At 39.3% G+C, this 23,788-nt stretch overlaps 1 protein-coding gene across 1 annotated transcript in view; it reads left to right on the top strand.

Moving 5' to 3' along the window:
• CDH23 (cadherin related 23) overlaps positions 1-23,788 on the top strand; it is a 648,000-nt gene that overhangs the window by 295,150 nt on the left and 329,062 nt on the right. Inside the window, exon 11 of the mRNA XM_067465691.1 lies at positions 2,810-2,998. Coding sequence (XP_067321792.1) covers positions 2,810-2,998 — 189 coding nt within the window. The remainder of the gene's footprint in view (positions 1-2,809; positions 2,999-23,788) is intronic.

The raw sequence follows: 23,788 nt of genomic DNA, 5'->3' as shown, positions 1-23,788 counted from the left end.
GGGATGGGAGAGCATGGCTGACAAATGCCTGGAGGAGCCATGTTCCACTATCTGCAAACTTCTCCCTCCCTCCCCACACATCTCCAATCACAGCTGTTTAATTAAAATCAATAGCAAGTGAAGGTGCAGGTTGGAAACATATTTAGTAGTATGGATTCCTCTAGGCTGGAGGGGGTGAAAAAGCATCTGTTAGAGGATCATTGATTGGGAGGGGGGCTGGCAGTCTCCAAAGGAGTACTGATCACCTCCCTGCTGCCTAGAAGGGCAGTACTTTGTCAGGGAAGGAAAGTGGCATGCAATTATTCCACTTGACCTCAGTTGGGGGTCTTTCAGTGGAGATCCACATGGTCAATATGCTATTATCATTATCCCTTGAAATCCCACTTCTTCTTTCCCTAGTTCAGTTTTCTTTGAGATCCTTAAAGTAGAATTTAACTAGAGGCAGAATCTATTTTTAAATAGAGAAATTACTGACTTTTTGCCACCCCTGCTAATAAACTCACTATCATTTTGCAGTCTAATTCTCTTTCACCTCTTCCTCTGGTAGACTGCTCCTTCAGGGAAGAAACCAAATGCAATGGTAAAGAGGTTTCTTCAGTTGAGCAGAATCGTAGTCTTCAAAAAGGGGGTTTTGTTATAAAAATTGGACTACTTCTCTAACCCAGTGTGTAGTTTTTTATGGCTGTTCAGAGCCACTGTCTTATCCTCATCTGTCACAGTGTTCTTCCTGCTTCTTATCTGACATCATTTTATTTTCTACCTCAACTCTAACCATTATATATTGGGTGAACTAACACCAATCCAATTGACTGCAGAGCGGTAAAAAAAAAAGTAAGTGCTGTATGGTTGGCTACTCATGGAATTGCCAGAGTGTGGGCATACTATTAGTACTACTACTACTATTAATAATAATAATAATAATAATAATAATAATAATAAGTAGTAGTAGTAGTAGTAGTAGTAGTAGTAGTAGTATACCCACACTCTGGCAATTGAAGAGCAAACTAAATTGTGGAAATACAATCAAGGGTATCAACACCTGGGCCATCCCAGTCATTAGATACACTGCTGGAATTGTGAACTGGACACAAGCAGAGCTGGATGATCTGGACAGAAAAACAAGAAAACTGATGACAATACAGTAGTCAGTACACCCGTATAGTGATGTCGACAAACTTTACCTGCTCAGAAAATCAGGAGGCAGAGCGCTTCTGCAAGTGAAACAAACGGTAGAAGAAGAGAAACATGCACTGGCAGATTATGTGAAAGACAGTCAAGAACCAACATTGAGGGAAGTCAATAGTAGTAAACTGCTTCAAGTGCAAAAGACAAAGAGTGAATATTGTAAAAATACAATGCAGAGCAGAAGAGAAAACTGGCAAAAGAAGGCTCTTCATGGACAGTTCCTGGGGGAAAATGAGAGCCAAATTGACAAAGAAAAAACATGGCTGTGGCTCACAAATTGAACTCTGAAAAAGGAGACAGAGGGCCTGATTCTGGCAGCCCAAGAGCAAGCCATTAGAACAAATGCCATCAGACCCAGAATTGAAAAGTCGACAACAGATCCCAAATGTCGACTCTGCAAGGAAGCAGATGAAACAATAGATCATATCCTCAACTGCTGCAAGAAGATCACGCAGACAGACTATAAGCAGAGGCATAACACCGTTGCTCAGATGATTCATTGGAACTTGTGCCACAAATACCATCTTCTTGCAACAAAGATCACAAGCCAGAAAAAAGTTACAGAGAATGAACACGCCAAACTCCTCTGGGACTTGCGTATTCAGACAGACAGAGTTTTGGAGCACAATACTCCTGACCTGACAGAGTGTGGATCATCAATATTGAAGAGAAACAACTGGAAAAGCTGACACGATATGTGGATTTAAAGATGGAACTGCAAAGACTCTGGCACAAGCCAGTAAACGTGGTCCCAGTGGTGAGTGGCACACTGGGTGCAGTGCTTAAAGAGCTTGGCTTGCACTTAAACACAATCGGCGCTGACAAAATTACCATCTGCCAGCTGTAAAAGGCCACCTTACTGGGTTCTGCATGCATTATTCGCCAATACATCACACAGTCCTAGACACTTGGGAAGTGTCTGATGTGTAATCCAATACAACAGCTAGCAGAGTTATCTTGTTTGCTGTGTACTCATCCTGTTGTATTTCAAATAATAATGAGGAGGAGGAGGCACAATTGCTGTACATGGTGCTTTATAAATAAAAATCGCCAATACAATACTCCATCCTCAGGAGTATCCTACAATCTAATCAAGACATGACACAAAAAGAAAGGGGAATGGCAATATGGGAGGGAGTTAAGTTCAGCAGCTACTTCTTTTTCTTCTTGGAGGCCCCAGCAATGGCAGCTGGGATATAGGGGAGTTTCTTTCATTCCTCTTTTGGATGACAATTGTCACTCATACATTTGTCATGGTCAGATTCTAAAGAGTGCTTCAATTTAGGCCCTCAATTCTGCCTTCTGTTCAGTGTGGGCTTCTAATTTGTAGGTTTTTCTGGGCTATATGGCCATGTTCTAGAGGCATTTTCTCCTGACGTTTCGCCTGCATCTATGTCAAGCATCCTCAGAGGTAGTGAGGATGCTTGCCGTAGATGCAGGCGAAACGTCAAGAGAAAATGCCTCTAGAACATGGCCATATAGCCTGGAAAAATTCGGCTATAGTATTACCTTGAATAGTAATACTTTGGAGACATTTCTTTATAAAGGTTATTTTTTCCAGTTATTAGTGACTTAAAAAATAAAAGCCACTTTGTTTCTTTCCTTCCCATTTTTCCTCTTTCAGGGAACAGAGCTGAATGATGACCGCTCACCATCCAATGCAACTGTGATGACTACCTTCAACATTCTTGTCATCGATATAAACGACAATGCACCAGAGTTTAACAGTTCAGAGTATAGTGTGGCTATACCTGAATTGGCTCAAGTTGGCTTTGCTCTTCCACTTTTCATCCAAGTGCAAGACAAAGATGAGGTAAGAGATCAAAATAAGAAAGCAAAATGTTGTCTTCTTCAAATCTTCATGACAAATAAGCATGCTGAAAACCTTTCTGTTTAGACAAGCCTTCAGCGAAGAAACCTAGACTAAGTGTCAGGAAGGCTAATTTTATCAACTGGAGCAAAGCGCAATATAACCTGACAAAATACCACATTAATGTATGTTGTTTTTAAAATGCTTACGGATGTTTATTAATTGTTTATTGTGTTTTATATATGTGTTTGATTGTTGCTACTTTGTATTATTTGTAATATGTTGGAAGCTGCTTTGGGTCCCTTTGTGAGGGGAAAAGGGTGATATATAAATTATTATTATTATTATTATTATTATTATTATTATTATTGTATTGTTGAAGGCTTTCATGGCCGGAATCACTCAGTTCTTGTGGGTTTTTTCGGGCTATATGGCCATTCAGGAGAAATGCCTCTAGAACATGGCCATATAGCCCGAAAAAAACCCACAAGAACTGAGGATTATTATTATTATTATTATTATTATTATTATTATTATTATTATTAGAAGCAAGAATCAGTTCATCTTCTCAATTGATTCTCATTTTTAGAAAATCTATCCTTTGAGTTCTGTCCATTTTATGTCTTACTTCTTGTTTGTCCCTCCTTCCTTGCTCCTTTCCTTCTTTCCTTCCTTCCCTTCCTCTCTTCTCTCTTCCTCCCTTTCTTTCTTGCCTCCCTCCTTCCTTCTTTTCTTCCTCTCCCTCCATCCTTACTTTCTTCCCTCTTTCCCTCCAGCCTTCAATCCCTTCTTGCATCTCTCCCTCCTTTCTTGGTCCTTTCTCCCTCCCTCTTGTTCCTTGTACAATAATATTACGTCCAGGATTACCCAATTTGTAAAGAAAATGCAAGCTCAAAAATCACATTGATGCACACCAAATTTTATTTTCTACCAAAAATGTTATTTTTATACTATAATAGTACTCTTAATTCATGTTACTATTAAGTTTAACGAATATCTTAAAAGTTTTGATTAAATTTTATTTTTAGATCAACACAGTTTATTATTCTTGAACCTTGTGGTCCCTGCTAACAACAAAAGAAATCATAATGGTCCCTAGTAAAAAAAGATTGGAAACCACTGCTCTAGAGTCTAGCACCTAGTTTTCACACCCTCAGCATTACATATGTACCATCTAACTAGGCATGGTTAGGTACTGTCGGAATCTTCGTAATTTGGAATAAAATCAGAAAAATTACCTTTTTGAAGCAATTTTGAAGTTTCTAAGAAAACCAGAAGTCCCTTTGCCCTTCCGAAGCTTTTTCTGCCATTTTTGTTACGACTCATGAAGTGAGTTGGAAATGATTCAGCTTTTCCCCACTTCTGGTCCCTGGCCTCGGCTCAAGCCAGAGAAGCCAGTTTTAAACCAGAGAAGGAAGGCATTTCCTGGTCTCTGCTCAAGCCAGAGAAGCCAGTTTTGAAGCCAGTTTTAACCCAGAGAAGGAAGGAATTTCCTCTGCTTGCTTTTCCCTGCTTCTGGTCCCTGGCCTTGGCTCAAGCCAGAGAAGCCAGTTTTAAATCAGAAAAGGAAGGAAGTTCCTGGCTTCAACTCAAGCCAGAGAAGCCAGTTTTAAACCAGAGAAGGAAAGAATTTCCTCTGCTTGCTTTTTCCTGTTTCTGATCCCTGGCCTCAGCTCAAGCCAGAGAAGTCATTTTTAAAGCCAGAGAAGCCAGTTTTAAACCAGAGAAGGAAGAAATTTCCTCCACTTGCTTTTCCCTGTTTCTGGTCCCTGGCCTCAGCTCAAGCCAGAGAAGTCAGTTTTAAAGCCAGAGAGGCCAGTTTTAAACCAGAAAAGGAAGGAATTTCCTGGCATTGGCTCAAGCCAGAGAAGCCAGTTTTAAAGCCAGAGAAGCCAGTTTTTAAAGCCAGAAGGAAGGGATTTCCTCCGCTTGCTTTTCCCTGCTTCTGGAGTAAAACAACTACTTTCAAAGTAAAGACCACCTAATGAAACAGGAAATAACACTTTCAAACCATTAATGAAAGGATTTGGAAGTCTTGGGAGTTTCAAAAAGTTTTGAACATTTTTTTCTGTGAAAATCGAAATTGACTTTAGAATCGAAGCATCATCACTCCCTACATCCAAAACGAGTTTTGAACCATTTTGTGGATCAACAAACCTACATCTAACATGTAAATTATAGTGTATGTTCATATTTGTTAACCTTCCCATTGATGAAAATTCAGGTTTAAAACTTTTCCATGTTTTAAACTGTTGACAGTAGCAGTTAATTATCTGTTGTCTTTCTCCTGAGGCTTAATAAAATTTGGACAGCCACATTATACTGCATAATTTATTAAGCCATTCTCCTACGTTAAGGTGTATTCTTGCATCTTAACTGTTTGGCATCTTAATTGTAATCATCTGTGTGATGCTACATAATCCATTACTGCAAGGAGATAAATTGCAAAATATGACAATAATAATTTATGGCAAACTGTGCAATTTTATCAAGATCACTGTGACATGTGGAGAATGTCTCCAGCATTTTCAAGATCTACATCTTCTCAGACCATAAAGTATTATTTTCTTCTGTTAGATGAGGACAATGTAGCTGATGAGTTCTAGCAAGAACAGTTGCTGTTTTTGTGCAAATGAACATCTTCTTTTCTCAAGTTGTGTTTATAAATTGAAAGGGCTCTTTTCCCCTCCTGGTGACAATCATGAGTCTATGGAATTGAAAGCTCGGGTTGTTTCATCAAAATTCTTCCATGGGTTCATTTTTATCCTGTATGCATAAAATAGCTATTTACATTCAAATGCATCCAAAGAAATTAGAAACTCTGGCTGTGTAGAAAAATCAGTGCTCATACTTGACATCACTTCATTTCCACATCTCCATTCTTAACATCATTGCTGGTCTTGTGGTGTGCATATGTGTGCCTATAAGTTGCCTATTGACTTATGGTGACTCCATGGTTTTATAGGGTTTTCTCATGCAAGGAATACCCAGAGGTAGTTTTGCTATGTCCTTCCCCAAGAAATATAGGCTGTTGTATGAGAATGTACATTTACTAGGAGAAAGTGTTAGAAGAATACCTTCTCTGTTACAGTAAGTTGTAACAGGATCAAGTGTGTGTGCGTGTGTGTTACAGAAAACCTTGTACTGTTGATTATTATGTGCAGCTGCTAATGTAGGTCACCTAGTAAGTTCTGTCCACACCCGGTGGGGTATAACTGTATAGGTTTTATAATGCAGTTCAGCTTTTGCTCTGAGGAGCCTTTGCTCAGGCATTTTGCTCAACTGATTCTACTGCTCTCTCATCTACTACAGTTTCACATCACCACAGCAGACTACTGACTTTTTGTGTGGATTGGATTCATTAATATGAATTCTATTTATTGTAGCACTGTACTGAGTCATCTAGGAATTCCATTGGCTTCTCCCCAGCCCTGGAACTATCTACTTCAATTATACTATATGTTTGGCTCATGTATTCATGTCTAATTTTATGTCCATCATCCAGTCTTATGGCCATATCCAAGCTACTCTTAACTACAACAGAGGAAGAGGTTAATGGCAGCTAGCACGTGGTTATACTTTAGGCTAGACATTAGTTTGCTATTTATATAATGGTTTGCTATTTATATTTAGGAGATGAAATGACTTGGGTTTTTTTAACTATTGTTATGGTTTTAATTGATATGTTATTGCTTTTTAAGCATTTTAATGATGTTGTTGGCATTGAATTGTTGCCTTGTGAACCACTCCAAGTCGCCTGTGCGCTGAGAGGGGTGGTATACAAATGTAGCAAATAAATAAATAAATAAATCAGTGTTTAAGAAAGTAGCTCTTTTCTGATTACAGCAATAGTTTATATCAGAACACTACAAATAGTTTCACCAGCCCTCTTATCAATGTTCTGGTATTGATTATTCAATTCTGATTATCTCAGGAGTTTCTAAATTATGGATGATCATGATAATGATGATGATGATGATAATTATTATTAGTATTAGTATTTATCTCCTGCCATGTACATATAAGTCCCCATCTACTCTGCCATATAAAATCCAGATTATCGATTTTGTTTTCTTAATTAATTTTTTATTAACCACAAAAGAAATGCTATATACATAAAAAGGGAAGGAATAATATAGTGAAAGAAAAGTAGGAAATAAAAATGTATAAGTCTTAACAAAAACTACTTCATTCTTTTCTTTAAGCCAGATTGTTTACAGCGATTCAACTTGTTCTCCTCTTTTTTTCTAAACACCTAATATTTTTATTGCATTTATATTCATTTCATTACAAAAAAATCTCTATAATTCATATAATTACTTTTTTTCTTTTGTGCTACCCCTTGTGCTTCCCATCTCCGGAGTTCTTCTTTTCTTTATACTCCCACCAGAACCTAATTTCTTCTGGTGGGGGTTGGTTCCCATCTTCTTTCCTTAATGTTTCCTTAATAAATATTTTCCATATATTTTCAAAATCATTATCCTTCCTTAGGCCTTTTTTAACTTTTAAATTGCATTTTAATTTGTCATTTATTGCTAATTTCCAAATTTCCTTGTACCATTCTTCTATCTTAATGTCCACCTCTCCTTTCCAATATTTTGCTATTAGTAGCCTTGCAGCTGTTAACAACATTGTTATCAGATTCTTTTCATTTTCCTTCCATTCATCTGTATTGTAAATAGATAACAGTATAGTCACTGGATTTATATTAATTTTTTTCTTCATAATACTTTCTATTTCTACTATAACTTTTCCCCAGAAACTCTGTACATATTTGCATTGCCACCACATGTGGATATACGTACCCCTTTCTTGGCAACCCCTCCAAAAAATTTCTGAACAACTCTTATCCATATTATGTATCTTTGTTGGGGTCAGGTACCATTTCCATACCATCTTATAGTAGTTTTCTTTTATCCTAATTGATAAATTCTTGAGGTGTCTTGCTCTCCATAATTTTTCCCAATTTCTTTCTCCTATTTTTATTCCCAGTTCTTCTCATAGTTCCCTTGTTTGTATCCCTTTTCTCTCTCCTTTAATCTCTATTAATATTTTGTATATAATACTTGTTATCCCTTTTTGATGCTCATTTCCTTCTTTAGCCAGTTCTTTTAATATTATATTTTCAAATTTCTTTGGTTCTCTTTCTCCTGAGCTCTTTCCTTTCCAATTTTTGAACCATTGGTCCAGTTGGACCCAATGGAACCATGATATATTTAATTCACCTAGGATTTCCTTAATGGTGCTCTTCTCCTTTATTTGTTCCATCCAACTTCCAATTTTATCTAATTTCCTCTTTTTCAACTCCTTATCCATCACATTTTTCAGATTTTTAGGAAATTTCCCCTCCATTATAACTGGCATTATTTTAGAATTCCCTTTGATTAGATTTTTCTTATATTTGTTCCATATTGTTAGTATATTTCCCAATGGTACATTTCCCATTTGATTAATTTCCTTTTTTGAGTATTCCTTAAAATATATATTTTCTAATCTCATTTCTATATCTTTATTATTTATTTCCATCCAGTCTGTGTCAGCTTTGTTTAGCATCCCTTCCACCACATGTCTCAATCGGTTCACCTCATAATAACTTTTGATTTCAGGTAGTCCTAGTCCTCCTTCTTTCTGTGGTTTGTACCAGATTATCAACTTTGAACTGGATTATATGGCAGTGTAGACTAATATGACCCAGTTCGAAGATGATAATCTGGATTTTATATGGCAGTGTAGATGGGTGCTAACATGTACACACAGGTAAAATGCAGCTTAAAATGCACAAGTAAAAATTAACTGGATGCCTTGTAAATAAAAAGTAATTTATTGTCCTTCAGTTTGTACTGTTTTGAAAAAGAAGAAAATATTCAAATGGTTGATTTATAATTACATTTATAGTTAATTTATACAGACCTTTGAGAGGTGTCTATGCAGGTTCAGGTACAGTATAACATTTCTAGTTCATGACTTGCAACTTACAGATGCAACTTATGGTGCTGCCTTCACTTGAACATTTACTTTAACCAGAAGAGATTTTAAAAAGCAAAGAGAACATAAGACAATTGCTTTAGAAGTGAGGATGTATATAAGAGCAGCAGTTAGTATATGGGATCTGCTTCCTAGCAGGAACATAAATAGGTATTAGCACTTGTGAAGCTGTAGAGGGGAAAATGACGCAGGCGCTCACAATAGGCATACATATGGAATGACAGGATTACTCATCTGAAAAGGCCTCTTGGGGGAAATGAGAATCATTTTTAGAATATTGCTGAAGTAATTTATTTACTTTCCTGAAAAACATACTTTCCTCTGCTTACTCACTATGCCAAAACATAAGAAACTATATCACTAGAGTGAATACTAAGGGGTTCTTGCTTCACAGAGAGCACACTATCATTTTAGCTATGAATTTTTTGTGGCGACTGTAGAGTCTTTCACAATGTGTTTAACATACTGAAAACCCATTTATGGTAAATAGTTTGGCTTAACTGTCCCTGGTTTTCTCTCTCTCTTGTTTTATGTTTTCTTCTATGCTCCCATCACTTTTCTACACATTATTTAAAATGATTTTTAAACAACTCCGGCCCAGTTTACCTGTCCGAACAGATTCTCCCCTATGAACCATCAAGGTTGTTAAGATCTTCTGGAGGGGCCCTGCTCTTGGTCCCACCACATTCGCAATCGCGTCTGGTGGGGAAGGAGAGACAGGGCCTTCTTGGTGGTGGCCCCTCTCCCAGTAGAGATCAGATCTGCCCCCTCCTTCCTGACTTTCAGAAAGATGGTAAAATCTTGGCTCTGGAACTTAGCATTCTCAGATTGATGATCGAATCAATAATTGTTGACCACAAGGCGGATGGTGGTGAATTTGTGATTTACCTTGACGAATTGGCTTTATGTAATTCTTGATCTGTATTTTAATGTGTTTTAATGTATTAATGTACTATGATGTTATTATGCTTTGGTTTATTTGTATATTGATTCTCTGTTGTTCGCCGGCCTGAGTCCCTCCTCGGAGGTCGAGAAGACCGGATTATAAAAGCTCTAAATAAATCAATCATCATCATCATCATAATTATATTTAATTACTTATTAATCGCCCACCATCCGAGAATGCTCTAGGCGATTTACAGCTAAATTGTAAAAGATAAAATACATACATACAGAAATTAAAAATTAACAGAGATCGAATGCTCTAGTAAAAAGCCAGGTCTTAAGTGCTAGAGTAAAAGGCCCTAAGTCACGCATGGCTCTCATATAGGGTGGCAAGGAAATAAATAAATAAAATTTTAATTTAATGGTGCTTTCTTCTCATTCAGTGGTGAAATAGTTAGGACTAGCCAGAGTGATGTGTATTTTTTGGCATAAATCTATAGTACTCGGTGTTTTTAATATAGACATATCCCAGTTAACAAAGAAGTACCTTTTTACAAAGTTGTTTACACCTTCCCACTGCTTACTTTCCCTTCTGGACCTTTGATAGCTATCTCCCCCCACCCTCCCCCCAATCAGCATCAGCATGAGGGGATGGCGAAAGAGGGATGGAGAATTGCAAACATTTGATGTCAGGTTGCAGTAGCATGTCTGTAGTAGTTGTTGTTGTTCATTCGTTCAGTTGTTTCCGACTCTTCATGACCTCATGGACCAGCTCACGCCAGAGTTCCCTGTTGGTCGTCACCACTCCCAGCTCTTTCAAGGTCAATCCAGTCACTTCAAAGATCCCATCCGTCCATTTTGCCCTTGGTCGGCCCCTCTTCCTTTTTCCTTCCATTTTCCCCAGTATAATTGTCTTCTCTAAGCTTTCCTTTCTTCTCATGATGTGGCCAAAGTACTTCATCTTTTCCTCTACTATCCTTCCCTCCAATGAGCAGTCGGGTTTTATTTCCTGAAGTATGGACTGGTTGGATCTTCTCGTGGTCCAAGGCACTCTCAGAACTTTCCTCCAACACCACAGTTCAAAAGCATCAATATTACTTCGCTCAGCCTTCGTTATGGTCCAGCTCTCACATCCATGGGTGACTGCGGGGAATACCATTGCTTTGCCTATGTGGATCTTCATTGCCAATATGATGTCTCTACTCTTCACTATTTTATTGAGACTGGTCATTGCTCTCCTCCCAAGAAGTAGACATCCTCTAATTTCCTGGCTGCAGGCTGCATCTGCAGTAATCTTTGCACCTAGAAATACAGAGTCTGTCACGGCCTCCACGTTTTCTCCTCTATTTGCTAGTTATCAATCAGTCTTGTTTCCATAATCTTGGTTTTTTTATGTACTGCTACCCTGCTTTTGCACTTTCTTCTTTCACCTTGATTAGAAGGCTCCTCAGTTCCTCCTCGCTTTTGGTCATCAAAGTGGTATCATCTGCATATCTAAGGTTATTAATGTTTCTTGCAGAAATTTTATGCGTTCTGCATACAAGTTGAATAGGTTGGGTGAGAGTATACAACTCTGCCGTACGCCTTTCCCAATCTTGAACCCATCTGTTGTTCCATGGTCGGTTGTTACTTGGTCCATTATACAGATTCCTCAGGAGAGAGACAAGGTGGCTTGGTATCCCCATACCACCATGAACTTGCTACAATTTATTATGCCTCACACAGTTAGAATAGTTAATAAAACAGAAATAGATGGGTTTTTTTTCCTGAAATTCAAACAATGATGGATCTGGATCAAACTCTACATGAATACTCAATATGCTCTAATGTGAACACTGGTGGAGTTTGGGGAAAATAGAATCTTGACATTTGGGAGTTTTAGTTGCTAAGATTTATAGTTCACCTACTATCACAGAGCATTTTGAACCCCACCAATGATAGAAATGGGCCAAACTTCCCACACAGAACCCCCATGTGGGCCACAGCAATGCGGGGCAGGGGATGGCTAGTGGAAAGGTAAAAGGTGCTCCATGCAGCTGGTCACATGACCTTGGATGTGTCTATGGACAATGCCAACTCTTTGGTTTAAAAATGGAGATGAGCATCACCTTTCAGAGATGGACACAAGTAGACTTAATGTCAAGGGAAACCTTTACATTTACTTTACTGAAATTATTCTATGGTATTGTAAATTGAAAACAAAAAATAAATAAAGAAGTTATTAAATATTGATTCATCTAGATGCTCACCCATAGAATATGACTACCGTTGACTTCCTTTTAAAGTATCAGAGGTAGTAGGGAAAATTAATGACATTGGGGAGTTCTCTAAAACAAAAGGGCATCCTTGCAAACCAAGGCTGTCTATGTGGACGTCCTGAGAGATGATACCTAGTACTTGGTTTAATAAGCAGCAATGCGTCGGACTAGCATCCCCTTAAAAATGCCACAGAAGCTTTAAGTTGGCCAACCCTGCCTGTCCCAAAGGTAACATTTCCTATCATTGGCATTTTGTTTGCAATGCATTTCTTTACCTTCAGGACCACAGGATTTTAATGGAATAATCAGGGATCTTAACAAATTTGATGGAAGTAGATAATTTTATGTATACAGTTGAAGATAAGATTTTATAACACTAAAATTGATTCTTTTTTAAAATTGTAACCCTCCTATTTGTAGTTAGTCTAATTCTCCATCATCGTTGTAAAGGCCCTTTAAAGTAACATGTATTTTAAAAAACTTTAAAATCTATTATTTATTTATTTATTTATTTGCTTTACTTCTATACTGCCTTTCTTAGCCGAGATGGCGACTCAAGGCGGTTTACATAGTAAAGATCAACACAACAACATCAAAAAGGCAATTAAAAATACATTATACAACATATCAAGTCAAAAACAATCATTATCATAGACGTGCGCCTCAGCAAACAAATCAGAATCAGAATCCGTAATCAGAATCCTTTATACCAATTCCTATGTTCAGTTGTACCATCTTACTGTATTTCATTGCACTATTTAGCCAAACGCTTGTTCGTAAAGCCAAGTCTTGACCTTCCTCCGGAATGCCAGCAGTGAAGGGGCCTGTCTGATGTCCACAGGTAGGGCGTTCCACAGCCGAGGGGCCACCACCGAGAAGGCCCTGTCTCTCGTCCCTGCCAACCGCGCCTGCGATGCGGGCGGGACCGAGAGCAGGGCCTCCCCAGACGATCTTAATGTCCTAATATGAACAAATTAACAACAGACTAAATGTTGTTTAAAAACAAAGTTTAAAGTTGATGTCATAAATTCCATAAAGCACACCAACTTTAAACTTCGTTTTTAAACAACATTTAGTCTGTTGCTAATTTGTTCATATTATATATTTTAAAGTTTTTTAAAATACATGTTACTTTAAAGGGCCTTCTTTAGGCCCAAAGGCAAAACATAAATAATTTAATCCGTCAATCAATCAATCTTTATGGAAGAAATAACAGAGAGAAGCACAACCAAGAACAGTTACAGGAACTCAAGTATGTTTTTCTTGACTTGTTCATGTTTTTCTGTAATACTTCAGTGGAAGTAGTTCAAAATCACATTTCTGCCTTCAGTAGAGCTTTTAGGAACATAAAGAACAAAATGTGATTTCACACAATGTAAGTAGAAAAGTCTTGCTGTTGCCGTCACTGTCACCATATGTGGCAATGATATCTATCATTTATATCCATTATTGTGACGATAAAAGAAGAAAAGTGTGCATATGCCTGAATTTCCTAGTGGAAAGGTAAGACAAAAAAATTCCATAGTAATAAACAGTCATGGCAGTAGCTCACTAGTTTACTTTGTTTACATTGTAAAGCCATGTTTGTGTCTCTGCCTTGTTCAGATGGCATAGATTCACAACCTGCAGCCTTCCATATGGTGTTGGACTATAATCTCTGACCATTGGCTATGCTGTTTTAGCTTGAGCTGGTTCATGGTGGAGTCCAACAAGATCTGAAGGCCTGGAGATTCTCCACTCTGGCTGTAAATGCAGTGTAAAATGGGGTCATTGCATTTTAATCTGGTGAAATCTCTACAAAGTAGATTGGGATGAGAAACAGGGGAGTTTGCCAAGAGAAGCCAGTGAACATCATCATAGCTTTGGGAGAGATTTGCTTAATGTTTACTAAATCACAATGGCTTGATTCCATGTTCATTATAGATTTCTACCAGACTGATGTCATACAAGTTGCTGCATTATCTGACTCATCTTGTTATGATGCTGCCTTCGCAAAAACAAATGTGAATTCTGGTCTGCGGTCCTCTGATTACTAAAAAAATACCTGAGGTCTTACCTCAAACTTCATAGCTGGAATGAAGCCTGCCTCATCCTTAGAATCATAGAATCAAAGAGTTGGAAGAGACCTCATGGGCCATCCAGTCCAACCCCCTGCCAAGAAGCAGGAATATTGCATTCAAATCACCCCAGACAGATGGCCATCCAGCCTCTGTTTAAAAGCTTCCAAAGAAGGAGCCTCCACCACACTCCGGGGCAGAGTGTTCCACTGCTGAACGGCTCTCACAGTCAGGAAGTTCTTCCTCATGTTCAGATGGAATCTCCTTTCTTGTAGTTTGAAGCCATTGTTCCATTGCGTCCTTGTCTCCAAGGAAGCAGAAAACAAGCTTGCTCCCTCCTCCCTGTGGCTTCCTCTCACATATTTATACATGGCTATCACGTCTCCTCTCAGCCTTCTCTTCTTCAGGCTAAACATGCCCAGCTCCTTAAGCCGCTCCTCATAGGGCTTGTTCTCCAGACCCTTGATCATTCTAGTCGCTCTCCTCTGGACACATTCCAGCTTGTCAATATCTCTCTTGAATTGTGGTGCCCAGAATTGGACACAATATTCCAGGTGTGGTCTAACCAAAGTGGAATAGAGGGGTAGCATTACTTCCCTAGATCTAGACACTATGCTCTTATTGATGCAGGCCAAAATCCCATTGGCTTTTTTTTTGCCGCCACATCACATTGTTGGCTCATGTTTAACTTGTTGTACTTGCAATCAGAGAAGCCTGCGGATATCAAGGCAAGCCATATCTTTGAGTGAATAAATGGGAAAGAATACTTCACACAGGGTTTTTTTTTATTTTGTATCAAAAGCATAGCCTAAATTAGTATAAAACTAATAAAAATAGAAGGAACGCAGGTAGCTAAATATCTTTTGACCAAAAATGGGCAACAGCGATGGCATTGTCTGTAGCCTCCAACAGGGCATAGTGGACAAGCATACAGATGCAGAGTTGTCTGTTCCGCTACACAGTCACATAAGGTGTGGGATTATTTTAGGTAGTGCCATTTTGCCAGGTTGTCTTTTGATCTGCCCACTCCACTTCTGAGTCTGTTCAGGGATTTCCAAGTTGCCCATTCTTGGTTTGCCCCTGGAGGAAGACCCTCATGGGGGGGGGGGGGGGCATCCAGTTGGGATTTCCTGGTCTAGCTGTCCAGAGGGATACCCTTGCTATTGCTGGAGGAACACCAAGAGGAGTGGTAATTCTCACAACGCTTTTCCTTGATTTGAGTCTACTGGAGGAGGCTGGTAGCCATGTAGTGGATGGCTTTCACAGTGTTCAACCTTATTTCTCTCACATTTAGCAGCAACTTATCGTCGCACATTGGGGGGGGGGGGGGGGGGCAATGCCAGCTAGCTTGTTGAGTTTGTCAACAGGTGTAGGTTTAGGCCATCCTGTGATTATTCTGTATGTTTCATTCAATGTTATGTTCACCTGCTTTGCATGGGCAGATCTATGCCGAACAGGGCAGGCATACTCGTCAGTTGTGTAAGACAAGGCTAGGGCTGAACAGGGTGACAGTCCTCAATTGTGGACAGGAGAGGTCACTATTTGGCAGAGATGGATATGTTTGCCCTTGTAAGTAATGTATATTAGTATTGACTGTTTTGAGTATAAATAAATATAACAACAACGCTGGTCTATATCAAATAATCAGTCCAATATTCTGTTTGACAAGTAGATTATAACCCATGTATAATAGAATACATACAAACTGCACATTTTAACATGTTATTAAAATTCATGCGGACACATACAGTATCAATGCATTACATTGGTCATAGCTGTAAAGGATAACTGTCTGCTCTATAGTATTCTTTCCCAAAAGCACATACTGCCAGTCAGAGTGAATTAGATTTCACAGAGGTTTTTGCAATATATGGAATTCACCAGAAAATTACCCTTAAAGAGGGAAAATCAATCATTTGGAGCAGAGATAAGCTGAAGTCGAGTCAGCCTCGGATTGATCCCGTCTATGCAGGCGTGTGTGGAATTCAGCAGATAGCCTGGGGAAAGTTGGGGGGAGGGATGGAGGCAAGAGAAAGTTTCAACACAGGAAAGAGGTGAAAAGACAAAGCAAATTGTGTTACTTAAGCTTTCTAGTTGCATTTCATTTCTACTGACATAGTTCTTCAAGAACTACTCAGATGAGTTTTTGAACTGTGACAGCTTTACTTTTCAGTCAGCCCACATTTAATACCTGGGTGTGAATGTGGATCAGTACCCCAAGTAATTCATTAAATGTTAATTGATTTGATTGAGGATCCATTGTCTCATTTACAATAGGGACACAAATAACAACAACAACAACAACAACAACAAACAACTTTACTCCGCCACTATCTCTCCAAAGGGATTTGAGGCAGCTTACATATGGGTCAAAATGCCCACAAAACATAAAAACAAAACAATCAATTAAAACAAAACAAAAAACAATTAAAATAAGAGCATAGTAAAATATAACAATCCAGATAAAAACACAATTAAATATAACATAAGAATATAAAACAACAACATTGAAGCTCAAAATAATGCTCAACAAAACCAGTAACTGGTAATACAATGGACATAACCAGGCAATAAAAAGGGCCAGGCATGGGATACTGCAAAACAACGTACCATAGGGCCTGGGTATTGGATGAAGTGCAGAGAATGAAATATTATCAGGTGACCTAGGGACTGGGCACTTATAACTAGGGACTAGCCATTCTTAAATGCTAGCTGAAACATACAGGTTTTCAAATCCCTGCAAAAGGAGGACAGTGTGGGGGTTTGCCTAATCTCCCTGGGGAAGGAGTTCCAGAGGTGAGGGGCCACCATTGAGAAGGCCCTCTCCCTTGTCCCTACCAATCGTGCTTGTGACCATGGTGGGATCGAGATGAGGGCCTCCCTGATGGATCTTATAGCCTGCGCCGGTTCATAGGAGAAGATGTGGTCTCAAAGATAGGCAGAACCTGGACTGTTTAGGGCTTTGTAAGTCATAATTTATCGGCAACCAGTGGAGCTGCTTTAATAGGGGCATCATGCTTGCTTCCTCCCAGACTCCACAAAAAATATTTTTCTGAACAGTTTGATAGCACTTTGAAAATGAAAAAAATGCTACTCTAGAATAAGGTCACCTTAGGGTTGTCATAAGTCGGAAAGACTTGAAGGGACTCAACAACAGCAGTAGCAAAACAACAACATTACATGAAGGCAACAATAGTTTCTGCTGCTATGTGCTTTGAAGTCTTTTGCAATTTATGGTCACCAAAGGTGAACTTAGCATGGGGATTTCTTAGATTTGTTCTGAGGCTGAAAGATCCATCTGTGAATTTCCATGGCTAAGTGGTGATTCGAAACTTAGTCTGATGTTCAAACCACTACACCAGGCTGGCTCTCAAAAATTATTTCTCTCCTCTACAAGTTGGCTTATCATGAAAATATCCTTGCAGATTTGATAAATGTGGATTTGATATAATAGGTATGGGTATGAATGGAAGGATGTATGTATAGAGTTAATTATTTTGGAAACACCAGTAAAAGACCAAGGACTGCAATGACTAACTACCTGCTTGCTGGGACTGTAATTAAAACTTGCTAATAAGAACTGAAAAGTAAATTGTGATTAAGAACGGAACAGTGATAAGATAAATGTTTACAATGTGAAGAAGGAAGTCAACACAAGCCTTGCATTTATCAACACCAATCAAGACGATCAACATTTGGCCAGGAAACTGAGATGGAGCCAGGATAGAAGGCATCTATCAATAATTTACAACTTTGGGACTACATCAGCAGAATATTCCTATAAAAGACTCAATCTAATAATTCTTAAATTGTGACAGACCTGAAGAGTCTGGTTCACCTGCCATGCTCTGCTCCATGGGAAGGAGAGAGATGGTGTATTTGGAGAGTGACAGATTTGAAATAGAGTAATCTGGTCACTTTGGGGCTTCTTTCTCAAGGGAAGATGAAAAAGTGTGCTTTTGGAATCTTGGATTTTGTGCTGGGAGTCAGGTTCTGCTGTATGGAAAACAGAGATCAGGTCCTTGTCATTGTGCTTAGGGAAAGGATGCATTTTGGCATTTTGAAGTTATGGTGTTATGGAGGTTTTGGAACTATGCATTGGCAGGCTTCAGGAAAGCAGGATCTGGCCTAACAGGCACTTCTCCAAGGAGGGAGAAAAGGATATGGCAATATTTGGATGCATGATGTGAATGGTGATTGAAAATTTAATTCTCCTTTGTTTGTTTGTTGGCCATTTAATTGTAAATCCAATGTAGTTGCATAAAATTTGTATGTCTGTATGTCTAAATGTTTTTCTGTAATCTGATATACCCTCTCACACTGGAAATTGCAATAAAAAGAACCTATGCTTTAAAGTTATTGAAAAGTTATTAATGACAGGCTGAACAGTGAAGCTGGTTCCTAGCTACACATCAACCACTAGTATACACACCTGCATGGCAGTTGAAGCATAGCACACTGAATTTTCCCTGGATTGAGAATCCAAATATTATTGCATCTTCAATATTTTGCTTTACAAAACAAAACATTATGTTGTCCTTCAATAACAAAAATGGTGTTATCATATGAACTATTACTGGCATGCTCTAGAGGTGAAGAATTGTGTACATTTGATAATAGCTGGAACCACTTATCAGCTACATCTTGTACAAAGAAAATGAAGTTTGCAAAAACCATTAGGCCAGCAAATGCACACAAGACAGTTTTGTAGAAGTAAAATCTTTTGCTTAAACTTCTAATTTAACATTTAGTAGAGTTGGAATACAACAGGCAATGTGCTGCCCTACCTAAGTGAGGTTCTTCTGGTCATCCAGAGGGAGGTTCATGCTGATCGTGTATTATGCATTGCCAGGAGGAATAGATAGCAGGATTTTATCTATAATTCATAGTAGAAACCCTTATATTAACATCTCTTTCATTCTGCCACAAGTCTCTTGTATACATTTGTGACAGAGGCTGAGTACTTGCTCTTTGAAAAACCTCCCCTCTCTTCCTCGCAAACAACAGGGGCCTTCCTTAAGCTAATCACAGCTTCTTTGTTATCGAACAAATGGTGGGAAAATCACTAGTCAATCATCTCAAAGTCTAAAATGCTGCTTCTGTAATGAAGTGCACTAAAATGGTCCTCTAATCTGTTCTTTGTTAGCTTACAATCCCTCTTCTGCACTCTATTATTTTTTTAAGGACAAGGAGGTAGTGGCTTCTTTTATATTTCTAACTCTATATGGTCACTCTGTGTGCTTAATTGAGCTTCAATTAAATGAAACTGAATGAAAAGTTAAAACTTTGGAAATCTGTATATTTGGATTGGCATTGTTCAAAGCAAATTGGAAAGAGAGCTGAGGCTATGTATGCCCACGTATGTTCTACATGTGTGTGCATGTGATATCTAGTCATCTTTGACTTCTGAAGACCCCATGAATTTCATAGGCATCCTCAGAATTGGTTTTGCCAATTATTTCCTTTGAAATAAAGCCTACAGCACCCAGTATCAGCTGATGGTTTTGCAACCAAGTACTAACCAAAGTTGATCCTGCTTAGCTTCCAATATCAGATGGAATCTGGTGCCTTATCTTAGAGTCAAGGGTAGATACAAGGATATTTATCATACTGACCTCTATTACTATAGTAAATATCTGTCTAGTGCTGTTGCATATTCACTCTAAGGATCTCATCACATTGAGGTTTTGAAACCATGTGACAGCGGGTGAATCTATGGGGCAGCGTGGCAAATCAGATGGGCAGTTGAGAAAACCGTCACTCCGCGCCTCACACTGTCCCCTTTCCCATCACATGGGGGAAGCCATCACTGTACAGCTTCCCCTCACACTGTCCTTGGCTTACTCAGTCAGAACACTGGCAGTCACCCATGTTCTGAATTCTTCGTCCCAGCACACTTTCAACACGGAGCCCCGCCAGAAGTAGCCCTACATCATATGATGGGTTTTGGCAGGCTCCTTACCAGCTCTATGTTGAAAGTGTCCTACAATGGGGCAAAAAAACCCATGTAATTAGGTGTTAAGTCTTATGAACCAACAGACTGCAACAATAGTGCATTGTGAGGCGAGGGAGAGAGACTATTTCCTCTTTATAAAACCTCCCTGCTGCCTTATACTGATTCAGTTTCTTCTTTTATATTGGCTGGGACTTTCCGTATGCTGTTAAACCATTGTACTTTATATCACAGGCAATGAAACACTCTTGTGTATAACAAAGTACCACAGTTTATTTATAACTTCTGGCTCCAACGCTTGTGGTTACATTTGTGTTTTGTTGCAATCTTGAGGCTTACAGTCAGTATCATTTACTTGGTTAACTTTTCTGAATAAACTATCAATGTTTCATATTCACAAACATGTTACGTGCTTTACACACTCTTGGCCAAATTATATTCAACTAAGGCAACATTAGCCTTCTTTATGTTCCTTAAAAACTTGAGCTCTATTTAACTAACTGCTTCTCTATATCAGAAGTCTTTAACACATCTTCATAACTGCTTATTTCTATCAGGCACTCAAAAACCAACTCTCCTCTTCACACACAGATTCCTAACTGTCATTTTCAAACCCCCTCAGTCTAACTGCCTCTTTTAGAACCTTGTCTCTGCCCCTTTGGAATGTTCAACTCTGCTCTCCCCAACTGTCATTTTGGCCTAGCAGCCTTTTCAAATCCTGGGCCTACACTAATCTACATATGACCAATCGGCTTCACATATGCAAATGAATCCTATCTCTGCTGTTGCTACCCTGTCTGTGCCTATTCTTCCCTATCTGCCATATGTAAACATAGAGCTATACACCAAAACGTTAACATAGAGTAGCAATTTCACTACATGCATGTTGTGATGTCAGCTCCACAATACCATGGGTCTGGAAGCCCAGCATGCCAAGCAGTCAGAAACACGGATAGGTTAGAAGGCAAAACCAAAACCAGAGAGGCTGAACAAGCACTCAAATGTCCTGACATAATGTAATGGAAAATATAGAACATTTTAATTCACTTCATTAGCTATTCAAGAAACCCACATCAGCTCCTGATTGGCTGGAAACCAGTCTAGCTAGGATTCGAGCTTCCGTTTGCTGAGAACTCCATGGAGCAACTCCCATGATTGGCTCTTGGTGGTGGTGGGAAATGCAATAGACTCATTCGTTGATCTGAAGTATCAGTCCGTTAAATGATCTGCCTGACAAAAGCACGATTGAAAGGAATGTGGTGTGCCAATATGTAAAGCAGTCCATGATGGACTTAATGGTGCAGTCCAGGTGAACACAATAGTTTGAGTTCAGCAAGCAATTATGCATGCTAGGCAAGTCAGTGGGGGCACTTAGCCCAGAGCCTGGATGTTGAGCTCGAGTAGAGATAGCTCTGATTTTATCAATGAAGGCAGGAAATTCATGAATGGGACAGGAGTTCTAAACAATAGTAGGGAGAGATTCTTCAATGAAACTGAGAAATTTATCAGGGAGTATTCTGACATATATATGCTGAACCGCTTCCCCCTCCAGCCTCCTGGTCTATTGTGAAGGCATTATTCAAATGGGGGCATGGGTCCTAGGTACGGTTAGGCATCATTCCAAAGGTAATTTTATGGTGGAAGTAACAAGAAGACAAAGGAGAAGCCTGTTGGATCTTGTGGAATTGTAGTTATTATTTCATATATTTTGATCTCAGTTTTATAAATGGTTCTGGCCCCGTCTATCTTCGCAATCGCATCTCCCTCTATGAACCAACATGGGAACTAAGATCCACCGGGGAGGCCTTCCTCTCACTCCCACCACCATCTCAAGCCTGGTTGGTGGGGAGGAGGGAGAGAGCCTTCTCGGTGGTAGCCCCCTGCCTCTGGAATGCCCTCCCCAAGGAGATAAGTCTGGCCCCATCCCTCACCTCCTTCTATAAGAACTTGAAGACTTGATGGTTTCATCAGGCCTTTGTACCAATTGAAATTTCCGAGCCATCTTCAAGGGCTGCCCCACATAGAGTGCATTACAGTAATCCAATCTGGAGGTGACTAAAAATTTACTTGTTTTGAATTTTTTTTCATGTCAGGAGTGACTTGAGAAACTGCAAGTCGCTTCTGGTGTTAGTGAATTGGCTGTCTGCAAGGACATTGCCCAGGGGATGCCTGGAGGTTCTGATGTATTACCATCCTTATGGGTGACTTCTCTCATATCCCCACATGGGGAGCTGGACCTGACAGATGGAGCTCATCTGCACTCTCTCCAGATTTGAACCACTGACCTGTCAGTCTTCAGTCCTCCTGGCACAAAGGTTTAACCCAGGGATCCACAAACTTTTAAAACAGAGGGCCAGGTCACAGTCCCTCAAACTGTTGGAGGGCCGGATTATAATTTGAAAAAAACATGAATGAATTCCTATCTTATTTGTAGTGCAAAAAACACTTAAAAACAATATAATAATTAAAATGAAGAACAATTTCAACAAATATAAAATTATTAGTATTTCAGTGGGAAGTGTGGGCCTATTTTTGGCTGATGAGATAGGATTGTTGTTATTGTTGTGTGCTTTCAAGTCATTTCAGACTTAGGTTGACCCTAAGCGTGGGCCAGGTAAATGACCTTGGAGGGCCGCATCCGGCCCCCGGGGCTTAGTTTGAGGACCCCTGGTTTAACCCATTGCAACAAAACCCATTGTTTTGAAATGACAGCAGCTTTTGGATCCTAGTTTTAAAGGGAATGTATTCCTTCTTGAGAAATTACGCCTTAGGTTCATTTGTTACTATAGGGTTGTGTGCAAAGTGTTGGCCTATGAACGCTGGTTCATGTTTTTTGTTCTTTTGGTTGCTCCAAAGTATTGGACTGATGGCCTTGGTTTTATTTTCCTCGTAAGAAAGAGCACTGAAGCATTTGCACTCTTCATAGAAGGAAAATGCAATTCTGCAGGCTGACTGAGGCATTGCAATCTGATTAGAATATGAGATTGGAAAAGACATGTAAATTGTCAGCCTGTAAGCCTTAGTTTAGAAACCAGAGATATGGACAAAGCCGAGGTCGTATAGAATTGGACGCCCATTAAATTCATATCCACTCTCCCCGGTAATGAGAACTGTGACATTTAAAAGGTTTTGAATATGGACTTACTCCCCCCCCCCCCTCCACATATTTTCACTTTTATTATGTATATAGATTAATTTAGTCTAGACCCTAAAGCAGCCTTGTGGTTAACTGAAATAACGATAAAACTTTGTCTATCTGTTCCTGCAACTCTGACGCTTGTGTGGGAAGACTGTTTGCTTTCTGTATGGACTTTCTGAATATCTGTGATTTCTGTTCCAAAAGTGGGAACTGCATGGTTGCCCATAAACACCCAGGTCAGGGAACAACTGTACAGTGTTATTACTGGATTCATTACAAGGTGGTAGTTTAATTGCACAAGTTGTTGCACCGTTAAGGCAATTATGCATGCAGCACCCAGTAATTATCCACCCAGCGCCCACCTATTAATTAGTACTGTTTGTGCTTTTGAGGGAGAAACATGATACGCAATTGTAGATGTTAATGTACCTGCAATGTTCAGCAATTATTTGGATTTGCTTGGCGAAAATTACAGATCAGAGAAGTATCCCATTGAAGTACTGCCAGCATGAGAGA

Source organism: Anolis sagrei, chromosome 3 (assembly GCF_037176765.1).
Source record: "Anolis sagrei isolate rAnoSag1 chromosome 3, rAnoSag1.mat, whole genome shotgun sequence".
In the NCBI taxonomy this organism is placed as follows: domain Eukaryota; kingdom Metazoa; phylum Chordata; class Lepidosauria; order Squamata; family Dactyloidae; genus Anolis; species Anolis sagrei.
This window is presented reverse-complemented; position numbering and strand designations above follow the sequence as displayed.